The sequence below is a fragment of the Aspergillus stella-maris genome (genome assembly GCF_047715825.1).
Source record: "Aspergillus stella-maris strain CBS 113639 unplaced genomic scaffold BDV14scaffold_12, whole genome shotgun sequence".
Taxonomy (NCBI): Eukaryota; Fungi; Ascomycota; class Eurotiomycetes; order Eurotiales; family Aspergillaceae; genus Aspergillus; species Aspergillus stella-maris.
Window position 1 is genome coordinate 303,307 of NW_027396806.1, and position 22,356 is coordinate 325,662.

The window sequence follows — 22,356 nt, forward strand, 5'->3', positions numbered from 1 at the left end:
CAGCAACGGGGCATGAATACCCAATACCCGCGGCTTCCTGCCCTCCATCCTCCAGCCCACCCTAACCACAAACCAGTGGACTACGTACTCGTCCACGCATGGAATCGATTCAACCATAATACATATTATACTACCTAGGTGCTCACATCTCATGATCAGCAGCATCCATCCATCCATTCCAGCCGAACCTTCCATTCCTTCTCCAGCTAGAATGCGTAATCGTGGCTGCGGACTGGGACTCTAGGTAAGTACGTGGTGTACTCAAAGAAAATCCAGGCTAAGAAGTGAAATGCGCAATGGACTGGGACTGGAAGAACCAAAGCCCGGTAGAGCCATTTAATCTTCTAGAACTCGGTACACCCATGCCGGTATAGATGGGGAAGGAGCGGACTCCAGGCTGGATGTAGCCGTACCTAGGTACGTACATACATACTACCTCCACTTGGTTCGAGATGGGCACAGTGTATTGATTATACTGGGTTGGCGGCTTAGTAGGTATGATAAAATAACGGAAGGCATATTGATAGGCAGTAGGTAGGTTATTTGAGATCAGTACTCACACTCACTTACTTTCGGGATACGTCTACATCGAGCTGCCCTTTACCAACGGGAAACAGAATAAGAAAAAGCTGAAGCTGAATTGAAGTCTATCCGAAAATCCTACCGTACCTATATGTAAACGCTATTCTTACCATATTCATCACTTCCAAACACTATCCTTTTATTTCTTCCCCTCCTGCTCCAAAACCGTACTTTCCATCTTCTCAAACCCCTCAACAGCAGCCCCATACCGTTCGAATTCACTGGGCAGATACCCATCCGCAATCTTCTCTACAAATTCCTCCTCCCTCCAGCGCTGCCCAATCAAATCCTCAAACGTCTGGTCCTTTTTCCTCTCAATCGCCCAAACAGCCTTGTACGCTGCCCCCAGCGCGCACGCATTATCACCGATCTCAAGCTTATACACGCCCTCGGACCCACCGAGGATCTCGCCGGCGATTTTGGCGATGACTTTGTTCTTGGACCCGCCGCCTACGAGGTAGACTCTTCTTGGTTGCGCCGGGATGCCGGAGCCAGGGGAGGTCGTTAGGCCCCGTGAGCGAAGACGGAGAGAGAGTAGTTGGGACTCGATGATTGCGCGGGCGTTGTCATCTGGGTCTTTCCAGCCTTCACCTTGCGGTGTCTCTGTTAACTTCTTGGTGTTGGCGTCGTAGTTGAAACGCCATTGGCCGGCGCGGAGGTTCGGGACGATTTCGGGGCGCGGGAAGAAGAGGCCCATTTTTATGGGGTCGGTCTCGGGGTTCTTCTGGCCTAGGATGGGTGTGTTGTGTGCGACTTCGTCGAAGTGTTTCCAGGGGTTGGAGGGGGATTTGTCGCCGACAGAGTCGTTGATTGCGTCGCGGATGCGTTCGCGCGCTAACCCGCCGTTCTTGTAGCAGAGCATGAACATGTAGAGGCCTGGTGTTGTGGGATGGTTGAAGAAATGGGTTGCTGGGTCGGCTTTGTAGCTTGGGGTCGACATTAGGAAGGTCGTTGAGGTTCCTAGGGAGACCATTGCGTCGGAAGGACGCAGAGGAAGGGCCAGGATTGTAGCGGGGTTATCGCCTGTGGAGGGGATGATAGTGCAAGTCTTGCTGAAGCCGTAGCGCTCGACAAAGTATGGGTGTACCTTGCCCAGATCGATGCCGCCGTCTTCAGGAACTTCGCCGAGCTTGCGCTTGAGGTCTTCGACGCCGTGAGGGCCAGCGCAGAGCTTCAACAGGTCCTCATCATAGGCACCCTTGTGAATGTTCCAAAGGTTCATGCCGCAGACATCAGAGATATCAAAGGGCGCAATGTGGCCGAGGAAAAGCGAAGCCAGGAACGAGGAGACCAGCGAGATGCGAGAAGTCTTCTTGTATACATCCGGGTACTTGCGCTGGAAGCGGAGAATCTGAGGGCCGGTAAACCGCTGCGCATGTCTCGGTTAGCCCCATTCCTCTGTAATAAGAACCAGCAGTGAAAGACTTACATGATGCGCCTTACTGCCCGTAACATCCGCCAACTTCTCCTGACTCCCCAGGTACCCATCAAACTCATCACACTCCCCCTGCGTCGAACTATCCTGCCAATTCGGACTAAACGGATGCGAAAACGCACCAGCAAGCTGCTCCTCCAAACTCTTCTTGCTATCCAAACCCCCCAACAACCCCTCCGCATCATCCCCCCAATAAACACTCCCATGCTGCTGGCCCGCCCCACTAACGCCCGCAACCCTACTAAAGTCCATGCCCTGCTTCTTCAGCCCATCCAGAACACTGTCTAGTGCCTGCAGCCATAATGCCACGGGTGCATAGACCTCGTGCTCTGCTTCGTTGGTGATGACGCCCTTTTTGATGGGGAAGCCGTGGGAGTGGGCGTCGAAGTCGAAGATGGAGACGTGTACGACTTTGAGGTCGGAGTTTACGACGAGTCCTTTTAGTTGTTGGGTGCTTAGGTCGAAGCCGATGTAGAGGGGGCCGGAGCCGGAGTCGGCGGTGCGGTTGGACATGGTGGTTGTGTTGCGGTGTGGAGGAGGGGTAGATAGGGAGCTCTAAGCTCCGGTGAGGAAAGGAAGAGGTGTAGGTAATAAGAAGGTCAAGGTAGAGCTCTTGAACAATGCTCTAGAAATGGCAGCAAACGAGATAATTGTAGAGAAATGAAGTAGAAGGAGAAGTAGTAAAAGTTCACGATGTCAGAAGAAACGTCAAGTGGGATGAAAGCTCTTAAGATGCACCGGAGCACAGTGCACAGTTTTTTTCCAGAACGTGCCAATCTCGTGGTCCAGAAGGTAAATGAGCAGCCAATATGGCAGGCGATCGACTCTAGGCTTCCCCATAGAAATGTGCTCAGAGGCCAGAGCTCCGCGGGGTGCCCGCAGTTCCTCTGATGTCACGGGGCCCGCTGTCCGGGCGCCCTTTGAGGTAAGTCCTACGTAATCTATACAGCATGTATTGGGGTGATAGGGTAGATAGGGATTATTGATTTAGAAATAATTGTAGAATTCTTTATTTTCTTTTTCTACAGATACTTAACTAAGTTGAGTTGAGTTGGGAATGACGGTAGCTCTGCAATTTAGCCGAAATAGATCACCTAGCTTGGGTCTGGGTCTATCCAGCCTGAACTGAATTCAACCGAGTAAGCCGGGCCGAGTCCCTGTCCCTGTGTCCCAGCTATTCGGTTGCCGAATACTAGTCTGCTTAGAGTCTTCTAGAACATGAAATAATATAAAGTAGAATAATAATAGATACAAAGTAGATTGCACAATGTACATACCCGTCCAATCTAATGCTTTGTATACAAACAAACAGAACCCTCGTGCCGAGGGTCCGTCATACCCCACAAACGCCGTTCTCAGTAGTGCTAGTCTTTGCCCTCGACACGCCATTGTTGATAGCGAGGGCTTTGTCCAACCAATTGTCCAACATCTATCATGTTAGGGCTGGCTTCTTTTTTTCCATCCTCTGCATCTTAGTAATTCTCTCCGGGTATCAAGCCAAAATCACATCCACAACAAATAGCGGGAACCAAAACATTTATCTTCCAATTACAATCGCAATCAACGCCGTTTCTTTGTGCTGTCTTCCTTTGCATGCCCGTTTCCATTTGAATGCTTGTGCTCATACTCGTGGTGAGCTTCATCTTCGACGGAGTCCTCAGGCTCGGGGTTCGCCTGGCTGCTCACATCCGGTGCAATGAACTCCTCCGAAAAGTCAAGGTTCTGCTGTTCGAGAGGAATGAAACGAATCTTCACACGCTTGACACCCCTCAAACTCGACCCAATGGTATTCCTAACCCGCTCTTCAACCTCCCTCGAGCGCTGCACACTCCAGGCACCAGGGACAGCAAGCTCCACGTCCATAAGATAATTTTGGCCCGACTTCATTCCCTGCACATCGCGTACTTTAACCTTCTCTCCTTCTGAAAGGGTACCCAATGCCTTGGCCGCAGCCTTGGAAACAGCAGTCTTGATCTCGTCGTCGACGGTTGTATCGGCGAGTTCGAGGAGGGAGGTGCGAGTGTTGCCCCAGCCGGCCTTGATGACCATAAGCGAGATGAGCAGACCGCCGACAGGGTCGAGCCAGGAGGCGTCTTGGAAGAGGTATGTACCGCCGATTGTGAAGAGGGCGACGATGCTGGTGAGGGAGTCGACACGGTGGTGGATTGCGTTGGAGGCGAGGACGGAGGATTTGCGTTCGACGGCCACTTTCATTGCTGCATGGGTTACCAGGTCAGTAAGGGGCTCAACTTGTAGAAGTGCAAGAGGGAAAGGGGTCTCACTAGCATGATAAAGCCACTCCTTAACAATAATACTCCCCGCCGCCAACCAAGCAGCATGAATACTCGGTCCAAGCACATCAACACCATGAGAATGCGAATGTCCATGCCCATGCCCAATATCCAAATGCGCCACGGCCTGCGCCGCCTCCGGGAAGAACTGATCGAGCAGAACCTGCCCACTACTCAAGCCCATAAACACACCGCCGCAAAGCAGTAACCCACTAACACCCAGCGCCCCAATACTCTCGATCTTGCCGTATCCGTTCGGGAACCGCTCAGACGGCGGCTTCAGACTCCATGCCACTGTACCGAGTGTGAGGAAGTCGGAGACGAGGTCCGTGAGCGCGTGGTACGCGTCTGCGATTAGGGCCTGCGAGTGGAAGACGTACCCGCCGACGAACTTTCCAATTGCCATTGCGAGGTTCGCGACGAGGCCGAGGCGGGTTATGCGGACGCCGGCGTCGTGGGTGTTTGTGGATGTTAGGTAGGCGTTGCCGCCGTGGTGGTGGTGATGGTGATGACCATGGCCACCGTGTTCGCGAGTTTGCGTTGCCATAGTCGGCAGAGTTATTGTTGGGAAAGATGTAGTTGTAGTAGAAGGAGGAGAGGTGGTCAATAGGGATAAAGGCGGAAGAGAGCGGACGCGGACATCGGAGGAAGATAAAGGAGGGGAGGAGGCAGTTTTTGAACGAGAGCGAAACGAACACGGGGCAGAAGTGCGCAGGACGCGAGTCTGTAAGGGAGAAAAAGTCTTTGAACGCGCAAGTGGAGGACGAGTCGGCCGGGGTGTAATGCTCAAGATGGAACGGCGGAACTGGAACTGGAGAGCAAGTGGTGATGAATGGGCCCTGCACCACAGGGGCTGCGTCAGCGGCATTGCTCCCCCCGAGAGCGGCCAGTTGGCTCAACCACCACAGTCTCTTTCACTAGTCTCGGTCGCAGTCACTAGCTGCTGCTCAGGGACCGTAAGGCCAGATTGTCAGGTTAATCACGGACTCGGATTCGTCAGTGATAGCCTGTGGTGGTGTTGGCTTGGCCCATCACAGTCGAGGGTCGGGGTACCTTGCGGGAGGTTGCAGGAGGGATGGAGGGGGAATGCGGTTGGTGGAGGGTGACGATAGAATGAATTGAAATCAAGTGAAGTTGACTGGTTCTATAGTATAACTACAAGCAAGTAACCACCGGCTACGTCGTCCCGGCATGCGCTGACTGACTGTCGGTTCCGGTGGACTCCCGATCGGCCCCGTCAATAGAAGTCTTATCTGATCTAGTTATTATTAGTATTCTGGAATACTTGATGATTTTGTTCTTTTCTTCAGTTTCACTCTGTATACTCTGTATTCTGCAAATCTACCACTAAGAAGAACCCAATTGCCAACTCCAGACAACGCGGCCCCTGACCACGCACACTGGGCTGAGACTGATGACGTATTTATTCCGACTCGGAAATAGCTTAGCCCTGTCGACTGTTTCATGGTCTTCAATGCAACACTCTGATAGTCAACCGCCCTAACTACTATATTCCACTTCCTTATTGAGAGACCCCTGCAGATTTTGATCGTTATCACCTTCTTCCCTTCCAGAAGGTGGAAGGTCTTGACGAGGCCCGCAGATGATCCTCCTTTCCTGTTTATTGACATTCTCTTCCTGAACCATGAGATGCTGCTGTATAACCAGGCGAATCAACTCGCCCTGCATCTTCCGGAATAATCCAATTGCCTAGATGTCGAATATAAGTAGAAGAATATGTTCTCTGCCCTGAAATCAGATCATACCTGAGTGAGCTTTATCACACCCGCACCACCATCTGCCTGGCCAAATGCCGCCCGATACTTGGCCTCGTCCTTTGCATAGACAGTTCTAACCGGTTGATATCTGACTTGTTTTCTCTTCGCAATAAGCATGATCTCATCTGCAATAGTGGGTTTGGCGTCGAACAAAGACGTTGTCTCCGGCGTAGAACCCGGCACCGAAAGCTTTTGCAATAGCTCTGGAGGGATAGTGATGTGGTGCGCACCAGCTAGAGCGAATACCTCCTTGGTCGACGTCAAGCTAGACACAATGACTTTCGTCCTGGTAGGAGGATCTTCAAAGCTGCGTTGGATATCTGCGCATTGGGATAATAGTTTCTGCGAGTGTTCGACTCTGTGCAGGTCATTAATCTCCTTTATCTGGTCATATGAACTCGCTGGCCCCCGGTAGGCCGGGACGTCCTGCTGCTCAATCCGGACATTGAGCTGGTTGACGTATGGCGCGACATATGTGCAGCCCATTTCCGTAGCAAGAATGGCCTGGTCGAATGTGAACAGGGCTGTGGCTGATGTGCGGACGCCTGCGATTTCGAGAGTATTGCATGCCATTAGTCCTTCCCATGTACTTGGTTTCTGGAAACAGATCCTTGTAGGATCAAACCATGGTGCGAGATACTGAAATATATGGACGATTCCTAGTATATTCAGTCATCCTTAGTCTTGCATGATTGGCACGGGTGATGACTGACTAATTCCATTCGCAGTGGTCTTGCCCGTATCATACGCATACTCAGGGTTTGCCTGGACGTGAACGTAGCCTTTGATATAAGGGACGATCTTCAGAGCCAGCTTGACCGTCTATACGTTAAGCGTCAACATCGGATCCCGTTGAATCTGACAATGCAGTGAGTGGGTGGGTTACAGACCGTAATCTCCACAGCGAGTTGAAAACAATCCACCGTCGGAAACCGAGGCAAGAGCTTGTTTTCGATTATCAGCGCTTCTCGAATCAATTCCTGGTTCCCAGGCTTCGAGAGTTCTGTAACCACGAGAGCCTGGCCAGGTATATCAATGGTAATTTCTAGAGTAGAAAAGCCAATGTGAAGTTTACTTACCTGGTTTGCAGTGCAGTCGTGGAATGGCCCAAAGGCTTTGACAACTGGGATGAATCAGTGATTCCTTATTCTTCCTTCTGCTGGGAGTAAATTGACGGAATTAGCCAGAGTATGAACCTTCTTCATCCAATGTATCACAATCCACAAAAGACCTCTCGTGGAGAAGATCTAGTCCAGTTTTAGTCGCCATGTTGATGCTTTGAACTGATACTGCCGATGAAACCTTCGCTGAACGGAGACCGGGAAGTAGTCCATATTTATGGGCAGGTAGGTACCGAGCCTGGGAATGAGGGAACACTGCAGCACAGCAGCGGCACAGCAAGAGCTGACCTTGTCGTCACCTTTTATTTGCTGGTCATCAAATGGTACAGCTGTACGTGAGGATCAGGATCAGGAGCAGTCAGGGATAAACGGTTATAGATCACGTTTCAATGACTCCATACAAAATGGTTGAAGGATGACTCGAGGTATATAGAAACAGGAGGGAACATCAACAAAATCCAGCAGGTAACGGGCCGGGCCTGCCCTATCGCTTTTCCTTGTAGTACAGGTTAGGTTGATTCATGCTCTTCTAATGTATCGAGGGAAAACTCAATTTTTTTCGATTCAGGACTTTGTTCTCTTGGTCTCGGTTAGCAATGTCAAAGCTTCCATAGGTATCCATGTTATATGCTCTTCTGCCTATCAAAGAAGAGAAACCAGCCTTTAAGGGCTGAGTTGAAAACCATCTGAACGAAGAAATATCCATCTATTGAGATTCAACTAGGTACTATAGGACGCGTATAATATGCAGGACACGAAAAGAGAAGAAAATAGAAAGGGGGAAATAAAAGGGACAAAGAAAAGAGACAAGCTAGCAATCATTGTACATCAGGCATGCGCATAGCAATGTCCCCGGACTGCGTGATGTAGCGGACCCAGGGGAGGGACGGGTATTGTAACTGCAAACGAAGCATTAGCAGCTGCACTAACAACAAACATTAGAGATAAGGTAGGGGGTGTAAACCAACCTTTGGCTCCGTAATCTTCAAATACCGCACTTGAATACCACTAGTCGTGAAATAAGGAATCTCGAACTTGACGTTGATCGGCCTCTTCGCTTTCCCGGTCATGGTCCCGCCCATACTTCCGCCGAAGCCACCCGTCATACCACCACCGTGCTCGTCATCGCCCTTGACAGACGGCAGCCCAAGCTCTGCACGCATAAGGAACTCCTTACCACCGCCGAATTGCTTGATCTTCCATACGATAGCCGACTGTTCGGGTGCGTAGTGGACGGTACCGATGTTTGTGCGGAAGCGAGGGGAGTCTGCATCGTCGGGGACTGGAACGATGATCTCAACGTTGTTGGCTGTGCTGCGGCGCTTGAACTGCGCCTTCGCCTTGAGCATGTATTCCATTCGCGAACCGGAGTGCGACTCGACCAGGCATTCGACCCAGATCAGGGGCTTGACTTGTGTGTTGAGGCGGTAGCTCATCAGCTCGAACTCTCCGTCCGGCGGGATGAAGCTGATTGTGCGGTCGTTTTCGAATCTTGATAGACGGACGCATTGGTGGAATTTGACATCCTCCATCTCGACGGCCTTTCCGCGTGTTGCGCGCCCTGTTGTCTCGAACATGACCTTGTCGTTGAGGCCTAATCGGAGCTCGGGCATTCCACTGAGGTAACACTTCATCTTGACAGCACCGAGGATCTCTGATCGAAGAACGTTGCCATTGGCGGATACGAGTAGGTTGAGTGATTCGACGACATCGAGGAAGACTTCGTTCTTGCGGTACCGGATGCCTTCGCTTCGCCAGGAAACGGCGTTTGTGACGGCAATTGGTGGACGAGCTTGCACTTCCAGCTTGTGTGATTCTTGTGTGATGTATCTGCGGAGTGATTATTAGAGACGTACTTCAATGTAAATGAGAGAGAAGCATACTCTTGTAGGATCTTGCTCTCGGTAGTCTGTGGGTATCCAAAGTCCATCATCTCATCGAGCAGCTCGTAGATAATGACAAAGTTATCCCGGATACTCTCCTCCTCCAACACCTTGAAGTATTCTGTGAAAACCTCCACAATCTTGTGGAGGAAGAGGAGGATTTCGGTGGCATTGGTGTTTTTCTTGGTCAAGGCGAGGATGTAAAGGTTGCTGTGACGGATGTAAAGGTACTAACGCAACGATTAGTAAAGAACCACACAAATCAAGTCCAGCTCCTGTCGTATATGCTCCCATAGTGTGACCGCCGCGAGATATCCACAGATCCAAGTGTTGAGTCTGGTATGCACAAAACTCAAAAACCAACAATGCGGGTTGCGGGGAGGCCGCGGCGGGGAGCGCGACACGTCAGGAGCCAACAGGCAGTGTGCGCCGCAACTCAAGCAAAACGTACATTGATTCCTTCATGCGAGAAACAAGGTGGAACAGCGGAACTTTCTTCTTCGGCGTCACTGAGGAGGATGGGGAAGTTTTCGACAGCGGACATGGGAATGTCTCCGCGGTAGTTTCGGGCTAGAAGGGTCTAGGAACGAGGTCGGTCAGCACGAGGCACGATCATAACATGCTGCGGGGGCAATTGAGAGGTCTGCAGCAGTTGGATACAAAGCAGGAAACTTACCTTGCCCTTCAGATCGAGGAAGAACAGGGCCGACGCCATGGCGGAGGACGGGGTGTGTGGACGGGGAGGTGTAGGCGGAGGTCAGGAGCTCTTGAGACGGAGTTCAGGCCAGCGAAACCACTACCGCTGTCGACTAGCGGAGGGCGAGGGAGCAGAGAGCACGCTCGACGGGGCGGCGACCGGTGAAGAAAGGACGAAAGAGCCGGTTGGAGAGAAGAGCGTTGGCTTTGAGAGTGGAAATGCGATTGCGTAGCTGGACTTTTTGAGGCTAAAAGTGTAGGGTCCTGGAGTAGCCCGTCTTGGGGCATCTACGGAGTATACGTGAATCTCGTGGCCTAACAAGACCACATATATGAAAGAACCTACAACAATTCTAATCAGAGATATCTAAGAAGTACAGAATGATGAAGTAAACTTATTCTAGCATTTTCAAACTTCTACCCCTCCAGACCACCATACATCTCAACTCACCACCACAAGATCCCCATCACGTGCCATCAACCACCCAGCCCAAGCCCAGCAAGCACTCTGCCAAGTCCTAAATCCACACTAACCGCATCCACCCTAGCGCGCGTCACTATAAAAGCCACCCAAATTTTCGCGGCCCTCGCATTTCTTTCTTTTCTTTCTTCGTACCAACGCTCCCAATAGACAGTTCAAGATAGCACAAATCCATCATTGCGATTTCCAGCGTCCGAGCTAGCATTCTGCTGTTCAACGCTGGCTTCGATTGCTGTCTTGCGATACAGTGGTGCGAAGACTAGGCATCTTTCACGAGAGGGACCCATTAAGAGCTGGCCGCGCATTTTGTACTGTTGCTCGGGCGGTGTCAGAGGGGCCGGACATTCTTTTTTTGTGATCCTAGGATATGAATTTGAATATGATTCTCTTTATTGAATGAGTTCAAGTACAGCAGTTGAAGTAGTAGTGTAGTGGTATCGCCGTCATATAACACAAGCTGGCTCCTAGTAATAACAGTAGTAGTAACATAAAAGTACAAGTAGAATATATCAGATCACTCCCTCCCCATCCTGTCCAGTGCTGTCCTCAAATCAATCCAACAGATATCCAAGGATGAACAGAAGGAAGAAAAACGCCTTGAAAATGCTCCTGCGGCTATTTTCACACGACTCGTACACTCAACACCTCCCCATTACCCGTCTATATCCTTTCTATGGCGACACATTGAATCCCAGAGGTGCTAGTATCCTTGACCGCGCAAGCTTGTTCGCGGCGACTCCGCCCTTTTCTAAGGCGACGGCGCCGACGAGTGCGTAGAGGGTGTGTGCGAGGATGAGGTCGATTCCGGAGCCGTGGAGGTTGTGGCGCTGTTAAAGATACAGTTAGCATGAGATCTGAGGAATATTGCAGCGGACAATATTACCTTCTTCGGGCACCATCTGATGACCTTCACGAGTTCGTATTGCACCGCCAGTTCAGCGAGCTTTGACTTGTCCGTCATGTACTTCTTCGTGTTGTTGTTTAGGTTGTCGAGGCCTTCCAGGGCCGGGTGGGTGAATGGCTCGCGGCCGAATTGATCAGCCACGGCGGGTTCGGATGTGCTAGGTGGGCTCTGTGCCAGAGCAAGTGAGGCCTGAAGTTGGACGATTCGTTTCCCTGATAGCAAGACATGTCAGTTCATGTCCAAAGATCCGTGTGATTTCTCCCAGAACGTTGCCGAAAGGCAAAGGCGAGCATACCCAAAAAGGCCAACCGATCATTGAACCCTCTCCTCCCCTGATCAAAACTCTTATGCGTAACAGCAAGCCACTTCACCTCATCGGTGAGAACCTTGTCGCCGCCTTCGCCGAGGAAGCGAATGTAAAACTGGTCTAGGAGCTTGGGGTCGTCGTTAACGGGCCAGTCGGGCGCGTTGCTCGTGAGTTTATTGATCGAAAATGGAGCCTTTGCGCGAGGAGGCGTGTACGACCATCGCGGCTTGTCTGTGTAGTCGACTGGCGGCTCCTCCGCGGGCGTTGAGAAGTTACGGCGAAGGACAGGGACGGCGAGTTGTGCTGGGGCAGCGGTAGGGGCGACGAGGGAGCGGCAGGCGGAGTAGGAGACGGCCCTGGCCGCGCGTACAGGGAATAGTGAGGCCATTGGAGAGGGAGTGGTGAAGGGAACGATCGCAATTGACAGTCGGGTCTTTTTCAGAATGGCCGGCGTGGAAATCGATCAGATGTCTGGAAAGAATTCGGAGATTCGGCGCTAATCCCGTTGGGGTTTAGCCGGCGCAGGTACTGTCTACATCGGCTGCCACCAAGTTTACGCCGGGATTCAAAGTACCCTGTACTTGTGCTACGCCCAGGGACGAAAACTCGTCTGGGCTGAAATAAAATGCTCCTCTAAAAAAAATTCTGTTAGAGATAGTATCGGGGTTGCATGGCTAGCTGATGTGTGCTACGGTTGTGGCGGCGGCAAGACTGGCTCTGCGTTGCCGGAATACCTCCAGGGTACTTCGTACTCTGCACATTCTACACCAAGAGAACGAATGGGAGGAGCTCCGTCATATCCCACACCGCAATACCATTCTTGCTGCATAGACCGGAGATGGGAAGTCTAGGCTTGCTAATCCTGTCTGCGTATCACTACAGGCGCCAGGCGCCATGAGGGAGGCTCGAAGCCCAATGATGCTACGCAAACAATGCAGCCAACGCCACCGGGGATATGCACACCAAAAGTCCGCCCACGCCAATTTTGAGAACGTATCTTTGGTTGCAGCACTGGAGACACTTTACATTTGATCCCCGGCAGAGCTTGGACCTGCCTAGTATTCAGTTGACATCGTTGAGGTAAACGAGGCCAGCGGGAAGCAGCCTGCATACTTGCAGCTTCGTGCGGTTGATACCAGGTGACATCCGGACCCGATGATTGACTGAATGCACGCTTCTAGAAATCCGCCACTGTGGAAGCCCAAGAGTCACAGCCGACGGGGAATTGTTACCGTGTGCTGGTTACTCATGAGGCGCTCCCCACAGACAATTGGGTCAAACGGGGTGAAGCAACAAGTATGGCTGTCGGATCCGTTTTATTAGCGACCTAAAATGCCAATTAGCGGTTGGATTTGTGCTCTAAGACTGGAGATCATTGTTTGGGGCGTTGGGCTATGGAGCCTGGCTGAAGCGAAAGCAAGATCCCAACCGTCCTGCATTGGCTACAGGGATGGTAGATTGGAAAGAATGGCGAGGCAGGGGGTCGTTAGTGTTCCTGAGATGAACAACATGCTCAAAGTGCCAATCGCTAGTCATTCATCAAGCTGTTGCAGTTGCTGACAGCTCACTCATCATTCATCATGCAAAGGGCGAACATTCCGTGGCAGCAGAGGCTCCAGGTGTCAACCAGAAGATGCCCAATTCTGACAGAAATTAGTCGTGGCCACACCCCATTCACTGATGGTGAAGACATTGGAAACTTGTCTCTGGTATGTCTCTGTGTGACCTCTACCAGTGAGTACGACAAGATCATGAAACCATCCACGTGTTCGTGCTGCCCTGCGTTAGACACCGACTTTAGCTGAAGGAGTAGCTGTGTTGTGCAGAAGCTCCTTTTTTCCTCTCGTTGACGCTGCAGTAGATCTACTCATCTCTCTCAGTGGGCCATTGGAAGGCCCAATGGGGACATCCCGACTCGATACCTCGTAGTATTGGGCCTTGAGAAAAAGCAAAATCTTCCGCTAAAAGCAGTCGAAATCAGAAGGCGACAGGGGGCTTTTATCTGCAAGAGATGTCTAGACCCCCAGCCACCTGTGAGTCTTCTCTGGAGGAGACCCTCCAGGAGTCTAACGCTAACCTGCTCACCTTCAAATTCTGGGATCTGTGCACCTCGCGCTAGGAAAGGTCGATATGGTTCATGTATGAGCTGTCAACTGCACTGTCAGGGCTTTCAGACTGCAGAATACTAGGCGGGCTGATGGTTCCGGGAAGCTATGGCCCCTGGAGTCAGAAAATAGGGCTTGTAATTAGTTTCAGAAGGAATCCAACGAGCTAAGTGGATGCGTGGAGAGCCAAGCGACGGGCAACGTTGAGACTGAATACTTCTGGTTGGCCCATTGATGACTGAATAGTCGGTGCTGACCATTAATGTACCTGCCCTCGGACATATTCATGCAGCAGTCCGCAAATGTTTTAGGCGCGCGGTGGCATAGAACATCGAGCAGGCGTCTGTGGACATGAGTAACCACGGATCCGCAAGCCAGACGTACGATCGTGCATGCGTCATGGCGTTAGACCGTTTGAGGCAAAACGATTGCAACCTAAATCGAGTGAAGAATAACCTTGTTGCATCCAAGCTGGGCCCGGCCGGAAGCTGGCTTTGTCTGACATCCTATACACCTAGCCTTCCGTCGGGCCCTTGCAGGAGCAGAGACAATGGCTATGGATCTGACGCCATCTTTGAGGATCTTCTGAGAAGCTGTCATATCCAAACAGTCTCTTCCCGTAGATCGGGCACCGTAGTTCTAGCGGTGTACAGGTTGTTCAAGGGAGCATTCTCTCGGGTTCGTGTCTGGGCTCGAGACCTATGATTTTAAATAGAGAGTTAGCCTAGATCGAAGACATAATTTTCTCCCATCATTGTCAAAAGACTTTTCCTCTCACTTCCCAGGCTCCGATATCTAAGCTAGGTAGAAAGACTTACATTCGTCGTCCTTTGAGTACCCCTGCATCAGTACCCTTCGAAAGTCACCGAGACGCGCACCCACTTCCACATTATGGCGTCCGAATCAAGCTCAGCGTCCTTTCACACCATGAGCACCGCCAGTACCTACGCCCGCTCGCGAAATGGCCGAAAAATACTTCGCATCGCTGGAGGGGGAATGACCACGAGGGACTCCTCGGTCCAAGATCCTCCATCACCACGACCTTTCCCTCCGAACCCACCTCCCAGCCCAGCTTGAATGTGATCCGTGTCATTAAAGTTTCTTGGCGTTTTGTTGCAGGTAGACATAATCATAGGTAAACCAGCATTTCTGTTGATAGATGTTGGACCGCAAGCTAACGAGTGTTGTGTTGATAGACAAATCGAGCGATTAACGGCCGCCTGTACATCAACAATATGAGCGAAACCGACTGTACATCTCGATATGTTGGAGGGATTGCGATGATTTGAAGCGAACGATAGACTGCATGGGTTGAGTTTTCCATTGAAGCGGAGGAGCAAACATGGATTCAGGATAGAGAAGGAACAGCCATACTAGTAATCTAGCACTCTATGTTCAACTAGCTCGTTTTCCCGCAACATATGACCCGGGCAGAACTCGGTCTCTCACCTAAGCAGTTCATTCCCAGTAATATGTAGGGTATACATCGTAATCTCTTGCAACAGTCTTCGCTTATCCCTCGTTCCGGTCATACGATTATTACCCTACCTGAGCCTAGACACCTTACAATTCGAATGAGCTTGTAAAAATTCAGAAGACACAAGGAAATACATTCAGAAGCGGCCCTCTACGGACCTGTATAAGATATATCGCACACAAAAATTTTAAAAGACCAAGAACTCATAGGTATGACACGAATTTACAGGAAAGCAAGGAGCAGAGCGCTGGCAACGCTCAAGCCAACGACAGTCCACCCAGTCTGGATAACCAGCTTGTTGGTGATAGCACGGCCGGTATCCCACGTCAAGTGGCGGAGACCGTTGATGCAGTGGTAGGTGAATGGGAAGGCGAAGAAGCTCTTGATACCGAACTGGGAGACCGCGCCGAGGCTGGCGAAGGTAGCGGCCAGGGTAGCGGAGTCAAGGTGCCAGCCGAAGAGGGGAGCAGCGAGGTAGGCAGTCGCGAAGAGGTAGAGAGGGCCAGACAGGAGGAGACCGGTGATACGGTGAAGACCACTCATGTACCAGGTAATTTGGGGTCGGTAGATGGTGATGTGGGGGGCGACGGGACGGCGGAGACGCTGCTCGGCGAGGATCTTAGTGGGATCGGAGGTCTTTGTGCTGGTAACGTTGTATCTGAGTCGCGTTTGTTAGCATCCGGTCATCAATCTGTTGCTATCCCGCTTGTCGGCTTTCCATCGATATACACATGACGTAGAAATCGACTATCGATCGCAGCGCGCCCCCTCCGAGATCCCAATTGTAAAGTCACGAATGGCCTGCTCACCTCGCTTGAATGTTTCTGCCCATGGCAACAGCGGCGGGGGAGGCAGCGTTCATAGCAGTCCAGCGCATAGCGTAGGGCTGCTGGACGGCAACTGGAAGGAGTTAGAGCGTCAATCGCCGAATTCATGCAGCTTGGACCAGAGGAACGTACATCGCCGCAGCGATTGCTGAGCAACAGTTTTGGAAATCATGATTGTTATGTTGAAACCGGAACAGCGACGATAAGCTGAAATCCAAGCACAAGACCAACGTCGTCGTCGAGGAGAAAGTGGCCTTGAATTCCCGACTTCCGCGATGGTTCGGAATCACGGGACGGACAACCTCGGGCTTAGTGTCAGTCACGGGACTCCGCTGGTAGCAGTATTGATCCAATCAGAGCTGCTGTATTACCAGCTGGAAGAAGGTTCTTCCATCCTTTCACGTGATCACACTTAGATTTACAGACTTCTACGCTGTTCGTCCCGCTATTCTTTTTCTTTTCTTCTCCAAGGGACTCAGCCCACGTTGTCTACCATCCGGGATGATTTTGACGTGCCCGGCAAGGCCTCACTGGTCCGGCATTCTGTCGTGATCGCAGAGGTCTATGTGTTCCTGAGAGGAAACTCCCGTCGTTAATCGCCCAGTTCTTTCTTGCCATGAAAGGAAAGGGTTTCATATCAGGGTTACATATCGTTGTAAATTCAGGATCCAGCATATTATTCCGAACCAACTTTAAGAGCGAGGGGAGCTCTTCTGTAGTATTCTCAATCGTTTTGTCTGAAGCTGTCCATCTGCTGGTGGCTCTCACGGTGTAGCTCGAGCCCCAAGCTGCGCAATTTGAAGTCAGAGTGGGCCTCGATACGTCTTCGAAGTCTTCGACTCTGCACGAGTATATGAAGACATTGCCATTGCCAAGCTTGAGGAAAAGCTGTTGCTCTCAGACTCGACTACCTAGTCATGTATGCTGTCGAGTCCTGTTGTACGACAGTCCAGTATATATCGGCTGGCCTGTTCTCAACGCTGCACTGCATTTGAAATGAAGTAAACCCAGAAGCTTACTTGCGACACTGATGTGAGCATCAATAGCTCCAAAGGCACGCGGATGATATAATCTGAATAAGTATGCGTGCTGACAGTATAGAGGCTGGAGGCTGGAACACAAGGCCAAAACACGTGACTGTCCCGTGAAAAAGAGCCTTGATAGGGAGGCAGGAGACACCTTCAATTCTAGCAAAGAAAATGAAGAACAAAAACATCAGAACCCCACATTATCCACTTCATTCTTAATTTCAGGAGCTTGGGACAGGCGGCGATGTCCAGTGTCGACGTTGATCTGGGAGAACTACTAGCCAAGGTGCTCCCGACCGATGTAAAGGTCACCATCCGCCATGTCTCATCGACTCCCTCGGCAACCACTGCCCTCTTCGCGGCGTCGCCAGGTGAAGAAGCCGAGCCTACCTTTTGCGAAAGTCATTTTCTATCAGCGTCTGTGACGCCCGCTGGAAAAGAAGATGGTGCTGAAATCATCATCTACGGGATTGAAGTGTTGGTCTACACCACGGCTCACTTGACGACCATCTTTGTGTCGAAGGCTGATTCAACGGGGCATTTGCATTTGCTTAACGCGGCGCCGAAGAGCTCGATTTTACGGCGGGTCACTAATACTTTTCTTTCGTTTCTTGTGCAAACGCATCAGCGTCCAGGGGTGCGGCTGGTAGTGTCTCTCTTTGCAAGGGCCCAGAACCAGTATCTCTTCCCCGGGAGCATCGAAAACTCCGAAAAGCATGTTCTCGACGACCGTGGGTTGATCAAGTGGTGGTGTCGTGCTCTGGACCCGATTCTGCGCGAGTATGAACCCGAGTCTGCATCCCAGAGCCAGGAGAAGAAGCACGAAGAGTCATCTCGTGCCTCTGCAACTGCGTATCTCATCGTGCCAAGCTGCGATAGGTTCGAGACTCGAGGGTTCTTCCCCCCCTCGGCTAAGGCAGATGATCAGAGCCATTCGCGCTGGTTGAATGCCTACCCTCTTCGCCAATTATGCAGCAAGCCTGATGCACCACCACGGTCTTTGGTGCCTAGGTTCCCAGATGATCCAAAGACGCGCTTCCTGGTTGACTTGGACGATGAGCTTCCGCAGGGCGAGACGGGCGGGGATGTAAGCAGGGCGGGCGCTGGGCAGTGGAAGAGTGTGAAGTCATTGGATCAATTTTGGGAGATGATGGCTTTCCGCCAGGAGTGTTCGGCTGGAAGGTTGGTTGGATTTTTGTGGCTCGTGATCAATCCGCCCGGGGTGGTAAACTCGAACCCGATGCTGAGTAGCAAGGACGGTCTTGCTGAGGTCAAGGATGTGCCGAAGCCGGGGACACAATTGTCGACTTCTGACGCGACCACGATCTCAGAACAAACACAATCTTCGGAAGACCAAGCTCCAACAAGCAGCGAGGATATAGCAGCTCCTCAACCGAGTGAACAAGCGAAGGCCCAGCATGCCAATGATGGAAGTGCATTCTACTGGCCGCAAGCTGGGCGTGGGCATGCGGTATTGAGCGAAGAGGGTTACAAGGCCGCTACCGACTTCCTTCTCGCACAAGACTTTTACGACGAGGAGGTTTCTTTTGCAAGCACGAGAGCGTTCAACGACAAGGTTGCTGCGCTTGCTGATGAGCTCTGGATCGGACAGCAGGTTGTCGGCAGGAACATTGATGAGCAAGTACAATCTACAGCCTCATCGCAAACGCCAGCTCCAGTCGCCAATACTCTGTTGGTCCGCAAACGAAAGAAGGATGAAGGCGCAGGTTCAACGGGCGCAACGCCTGAGCAGTCTGCTAGTGGATCTTCCCAGGAGCAGTCAAGTCAGGATACTGGAGTGAACGTTCTACAAGCTGGTCTGATCCGCAAGAAAAAGAAGACCTGACGCAGCTCAATGATAATGATAACGACTTGGATTATATGTATTATATCAAACTTGGCATCCACAGTCAATACAGATTACAGACTGATTTGGGGCTAATACAGCCGAGATAGCAATTAATTAGTTAACAAACTATGCTTCGTAAGGCTAGTCGCATCTAGCAACCATCTTACTTTTTCCACTTCATGGTCTCATCTTCGCATCAGACTCGTCTCATCTCAAGCATTGAATAGTAATATTATTGCTATAGTCAGCACGTCTAAGCCTCGCAGCCTCACTTGAAGGTCACCTGAAGCGGGTCCGCGACACAGACAAACTCCTTCATACAAGGATCAAACACGATCCGGCCCATCCGAATGGAGCCAGAAACCGATGCTGCAGGAAGCTAGCATAAGATCGAATAATTAGGCTGAGCCGATCGTCATTGCAACTGCCAGCAAGGCAACGCAGCACAAAGTGTGGACAAAACAAAGCATCCGATGCCGAAGCCGTGACTGTGACCGTGGAGCTGACCAACAACCAACGTCGACTTCCCTCTTCTCTCTTCTCTTCTTCCCCTCCACGCTCCTTTGAACTCAACTACTCCCTCCTGACTTTCGTTCTTCACAGGCTTTATAGCCCTTAGAATGTTTCATTCCCGCTGCGCACGCCCATGATAGCGCTTCAGTCGATTTCGGACGCCGTTGGTCTTGGGTCAGCCCGGCATGGTGGATTCCAGTGGTCGGTCGCGTTGGGCTGGATAGGTATCGTTTGGTACTCTATCGTGACGACAGTGTGTGCTCTGGGGTATTACAAGCTGTATGTTCCACTCGTTCATTTACTCCGCTAGTCGCGACGTGCTAATTGACTATGTCCAGGTGGAAGCACTACCTCTCCCGCCCACCAAGATCCCACTCCGGCACGGCCCCCGACGCACCCCATGTCACCGTCATTCGACCGGTCAAAGGCCTCGAACCACACCTGTACGAATGTCTAGCTTCGACGTTCAAACAGGAATACCCGCGCGACAAACTCACTGTCGCCCTGTGCGTGTCTTCCCGCGCCGACCCGGCCTTCCCAACGCTCGAGAAACTCGCCGCGGACTTTCCGAACTTCGATGCGCGCGTCTATGTCGAAGAGGAAGACCCTCTACTGCAACCCGACCATGAACCTGCCTACCATCTCGGACCGAACCCCAAGATCCGGAACATGAGTCGCGCTTACAGAGAGGCAAAGGGCGACATCGTTTGGATCGCGGACTGCAATATCTGGGTTGGAAAGGGCGTTTGCGGGCGCATGGTGGATAAACTCTGCGGCCTGGGTCCTGGCAATTGCAGGGAGAACAAATTCGTGCATCACCTCCCTGTTGCAGTGGACGTCACAGGCGCCGCCAGTCTCAAGGACGAGCAGCGCGTATTGCAGACGAACGGAGGAGCGAAGAACGCCATCGAACGCGCACCGCTTGGTCCCATGGCCATGGGCGGCGGCCGCCTAGAAGAACTCTTCCTCTCGTCCTCCCATGCAAAGATGTACACAGCCATCAACACCGTCCTGATAGCGCCCTGCATAGTCGGCAAGTCAAATATGTTTCGCCGCTCACACCTAAACTACCTCACCGCACCCACACCCAAACGCAACCACCGCTTCAACCCAGGCATCGACTACTTCTCCGACAACATCTGCGAAGACCACCTCATCGGCGACCTGCTGTGGAAGAACAAAATCCACGAGGAGACGAAATCCGGCGGTAAGAAGAAACTAGGCAAACATGCCCTTGTCTACGGGGATCTCGCGTTCCAACCAATCGCGAATATGAGTGTGCGGTCTTATATCGCGAGACGGGTACGGTGGTTGCGTGTCCGCAAGTTCATAGTTATGCTCGCTACGCTTGTGGAGCCCGGTACAGAGTCGATTCTCTGCTCACTGTACGGAGCATTCGGCGTCACGACTGCACTCGCTCAATACCTCGACCGCCCTGACCTATCGACATGGTCAACATTCTTCACCTTCTTCACAGGGAGCATCCTCGCCTGGTCCCTAATAGACTGGACAGTGTATGTCATGCTACACTCCGGTAAAACAGTCGAGTTGGACTCATACACACCTGACTTCGTCCGCCCTCCTCTTCCCCAAAATACAAGCACAAGCAAGAACAGGAGCACAACAAGGAGAACATTCCGCCACTGGCTCTCTGCCTGGCTTGGCCGCGAAACACTCGCGTTCCCGATCTGGTTCTGGGCCATCTGGGGCGGGATGACTGTTACGTGGCGAGATCGGCAGTTCCGGATTGGACTTGATACGAAGGCGCATGAGATTGAGGGGTCTGGTTCTGGTGTGAGAACTGAGGGGTCGTATTCGGAGGGGACGTCGTTGCTTGCTGCTGCTGCGGCGGAGGCGGCGGAGCGGAAGAGGCAGGGGAGGAAAAAGTCATGACTGATGGGACTGGACTGGACTAGACTGTTTATGATATGATTTGGATGTGATGTGTAGATTAGATGACTGATTTATTAGAGAAGAACATAACTAACTAGCATAACGTAACGAGGCATGAATTCATCTGCAATGTCTATAGATAGGATATATCAAGCTCAAGCAACTTTTCCCTTCACATTTTTAACATGCAACTTCGACCCTAGTGGAAAATCCGTCACTCTTCACTCCCCTCAGCCTGAGGGTTAGCCGGTTCCCCATTCGCCAACAACCACTCAACAACCTCCCTTCCCTTCGTCTTCGGCCCGGCATCCTGCGCCGCTTGCTCTCCCTCTCCCTCTCCCTCGCCAATCGTAATCTCAATCTCATCCGGGTCCTCGGCCTCATCGCGTCCCTTAGCCTGAGCCTGCGCAGACCAATCCGCCCGCTCAGCAAGGAAGACCGCATCGTGGCCCGCCGTGTTCTTCATGCGCACATCAGCACCCGCAGCAACAAGCAGCTCCACGCACTTGATGTGCGCGTTCAAGGCAGCCCAGTGCAGCGGCGTGTTCCCTGAGTAGTTCTGCCTGTTGATAGTCTCTTTGATTTCGGCGGGCGTGAGCGTTCCCTCGGCGCTTGCGACGGTAGTGTTCAGCCAGTCTAGGATGTCGCTGTTGCCGTTGGCGGCGGCGTAGTGGTAGAGGCCGCAGCCTGTGCCGCCTTCTTCTTCGGGCTCGAAGTTGTCAGTTGTTGAGGCGATGATTACCGACGCTTTTGTGTTGTATTTTTTGGAAAGCTCGTTGATGGCTGACTGCATTTCGGCTTGCTCGCCTGCGCGGACGCAGTAGATTAGGTCGTCGGTCTCGTCGGGGGTTAACTTGACGAGAGGCATCTTGATGGTTTTCCTTTCGCCTTTGCAAAGGGTTTCAAAATGCTTTGTGAGTAGTTGGTTTGAGTTCCACAGGTATGATCTTTGGTTTCAGATATGTCTTGGCGCTGATGGAGGGTCTTTTATAAGAATTGAAAGCCCAAAGTTGATGATTTCAACGAGTCTGTAGATTGATTAGCCTTGGTCCATTCTTCCTTTCTAATCGAGAGTTGAGATATCGCATGGGTGAGGTTGTGGTAACGGCGAAGAGCAGATGTATATATCAAGCAGAGGAGCAAGGAAACACTGAAAATCCAGAGTAAAGCACCAAATGACGAATCA

General features: G+C 51.7%; 7 protein-coding genes across 7 annotated transcripts; 1 reads left to right on the top strand and 6 right to left on the bottom strand.

The window, feature by feature from the left end:
• Positions 1 to 629: 629 nt before the first annotated feature.
• BDV14DRAFT_207229 (xylulokinase) lies at positions 630 to 2,620 on the bottom strand. Its single transcript, XM_073775097.1, has 2 exons — positions 2,012 to 2,620; positions 630 to 1,951 (listed from the first exon to the last, which is right to left on the bottom strand). Exons 1-2 carry the CDS (start codon positions 2,528 to 2,530, stop codon positions 722 to 724), a joined length of 1,749 nt encoding a protein of 582 aa, XP_073630682.1. The 5' UTR covers positions 2,531 to 2,620; the 3' UTR covers positions 630 to 721.
• A 629-nt stretch (positions 2,621 to 3,249) lies between these two features.
• Positions 3,250 to 5,474, bottom strand: BDV14DRAFT_169058 (cation diffusion facilitator family transporter). Its single transcript, XM_073767977.1, has one exon. It carries the CDS (start codon positions 5,174 to 5,176, stop codon positions 3,578 to 3,580), a length of 1,599 nt encoding a protein of 532 aa, XP_073630683.1. The 5' UTR covers positions 5,177 to 5,474; the 3' UTR covers positions 3,250 to 3,577.
• Positions 5,475 to 5,808: 334 nt separating this feature from the next.
• Positions 5,809 to 7,355, bottom strand: BDV14DRAFT_197731 (uncharacterized protein; the record flags this gene model as incomplete). The annotated part of the gene is made up of 6 exons (XM_073772760.1): positions 5,809 to 6,018; positions 6,075 to 6,745; positions 6,800 to 6,908; positions 6,977 to 7,105; positions 7,166 to 7,209; positions 7,283 to 7,355. The coding sequence occupies 6 exons, from the start codon at positions 7,353 to 7,355 to the stop codon at positions 5,809 to 5,811; spliced, it is 1,236 nt and encodes a 411-aa protein (XP_073630684.1).
• Positions 7,356 to 7,792: 437 nt separating this feature from the next.
• Positions 7,793 to 10,061, bottom strand: BDV14DRAFT_169061 (AP-1 complex subunit mu). Its single transcript, XM_073767978.1, has 5 exons — positions 9,767 to 10,061; positions 9,542 to 9,670; positions 9,091 to 9,320; positions 8,176 to 9,037; positions 7,793 to 8,106 (listed from the first exon to the last, which is right to left on the bottom strand). The coding sequence occupies exons 1-5, from the start codon at positions 9,803 to 9,805 to the stop codon at positions 8,026 to 8,028; spliced, it is 1,341 nt and encodes a 446-aa protein (XP_073630685.1). The 5' UTR covers positions 9,806 to 10,061; the 3' UTR covers positions 7,793 to 8,025.
• A 593-nt stretch (positions 10,062 to 10,654) lies between these two features.
• Positions 10,655 to 12,001, bottom strand: BDV14DRAFT_169062 (mitochondrial 54S ribosomal protein mL57). The gene is made up of 3 exons (XM_073767979.1): positions 11,467 to 12,001; positions 11,151 to 11,383; positions 10,655 to 11,094 (listed from the first exon to the last, which is right to left on the bottom strand). The coding sequence occupies exons 1-3, from the start codon at positions 11,864 to 11,866 to the stop codon at positions 10,939 to 10,941; spliced, it is 789 nt and encodes a 262-aa protein (XP_073630686.1). The 5' UTR covers positions 11,867 to 12,001; the 3' UTR covers positions 10,655 to 10,938.
• Positions 12,002 to 14,921: 2,920 nt separating this feature from the next.
• Positions 14,922 to 16,155, bottom strand: BDV14DRAFT_169067 (succinate dehydrogenase cytochrome b560 subunit). The gene is made up of 3 exons (XM_073767980.1): positions 16,020 to 16,155; positions 15,870 to 15,960; positions 14,922 to 15,718 (listed from the first exon to the last, which is right to left on the bottom strand). The coding sequence occupies exons 1-3, from the start codon at positions 16,057 to 16,059 to the stop codon at positions 15,283 to 15,285; spliced, it is 567 nt and encodes a 188-aa protein (XP_073630687.1). The 5' UTR covers positions 16,060 to 16,155; the 3' UTR covers positions 14,922 to 15,282.
• A 1,004-nt stretch (positions 16,156 to 17,159) lies between these two features.
• BDV14DRAFT_188185 (putative ceramide glucosyltransferase) lies at positions 17,160 to 21,723 on the top strand (the record flags this gene model as incomplete). The annotated part of the gene is made up of 5 exons (XM_073771033.1): positions 17,160 to 18,174; positions 18,247 to 18,611; positions 19,384 to 19,556; positions 19,616 to 21,103; positions 21,405 to 21,723. 5 exons carry the CDS (start codon positions 17,160 to 17,162, stop codon positions 21,721 to 21,723), a joined length of 3,360 nt encoding a protein of 1,119 aa, XP_073630688.1.
• Between the last annotated feature and the right edge of the window lie 633 nt (positions 21,724 to 22,356).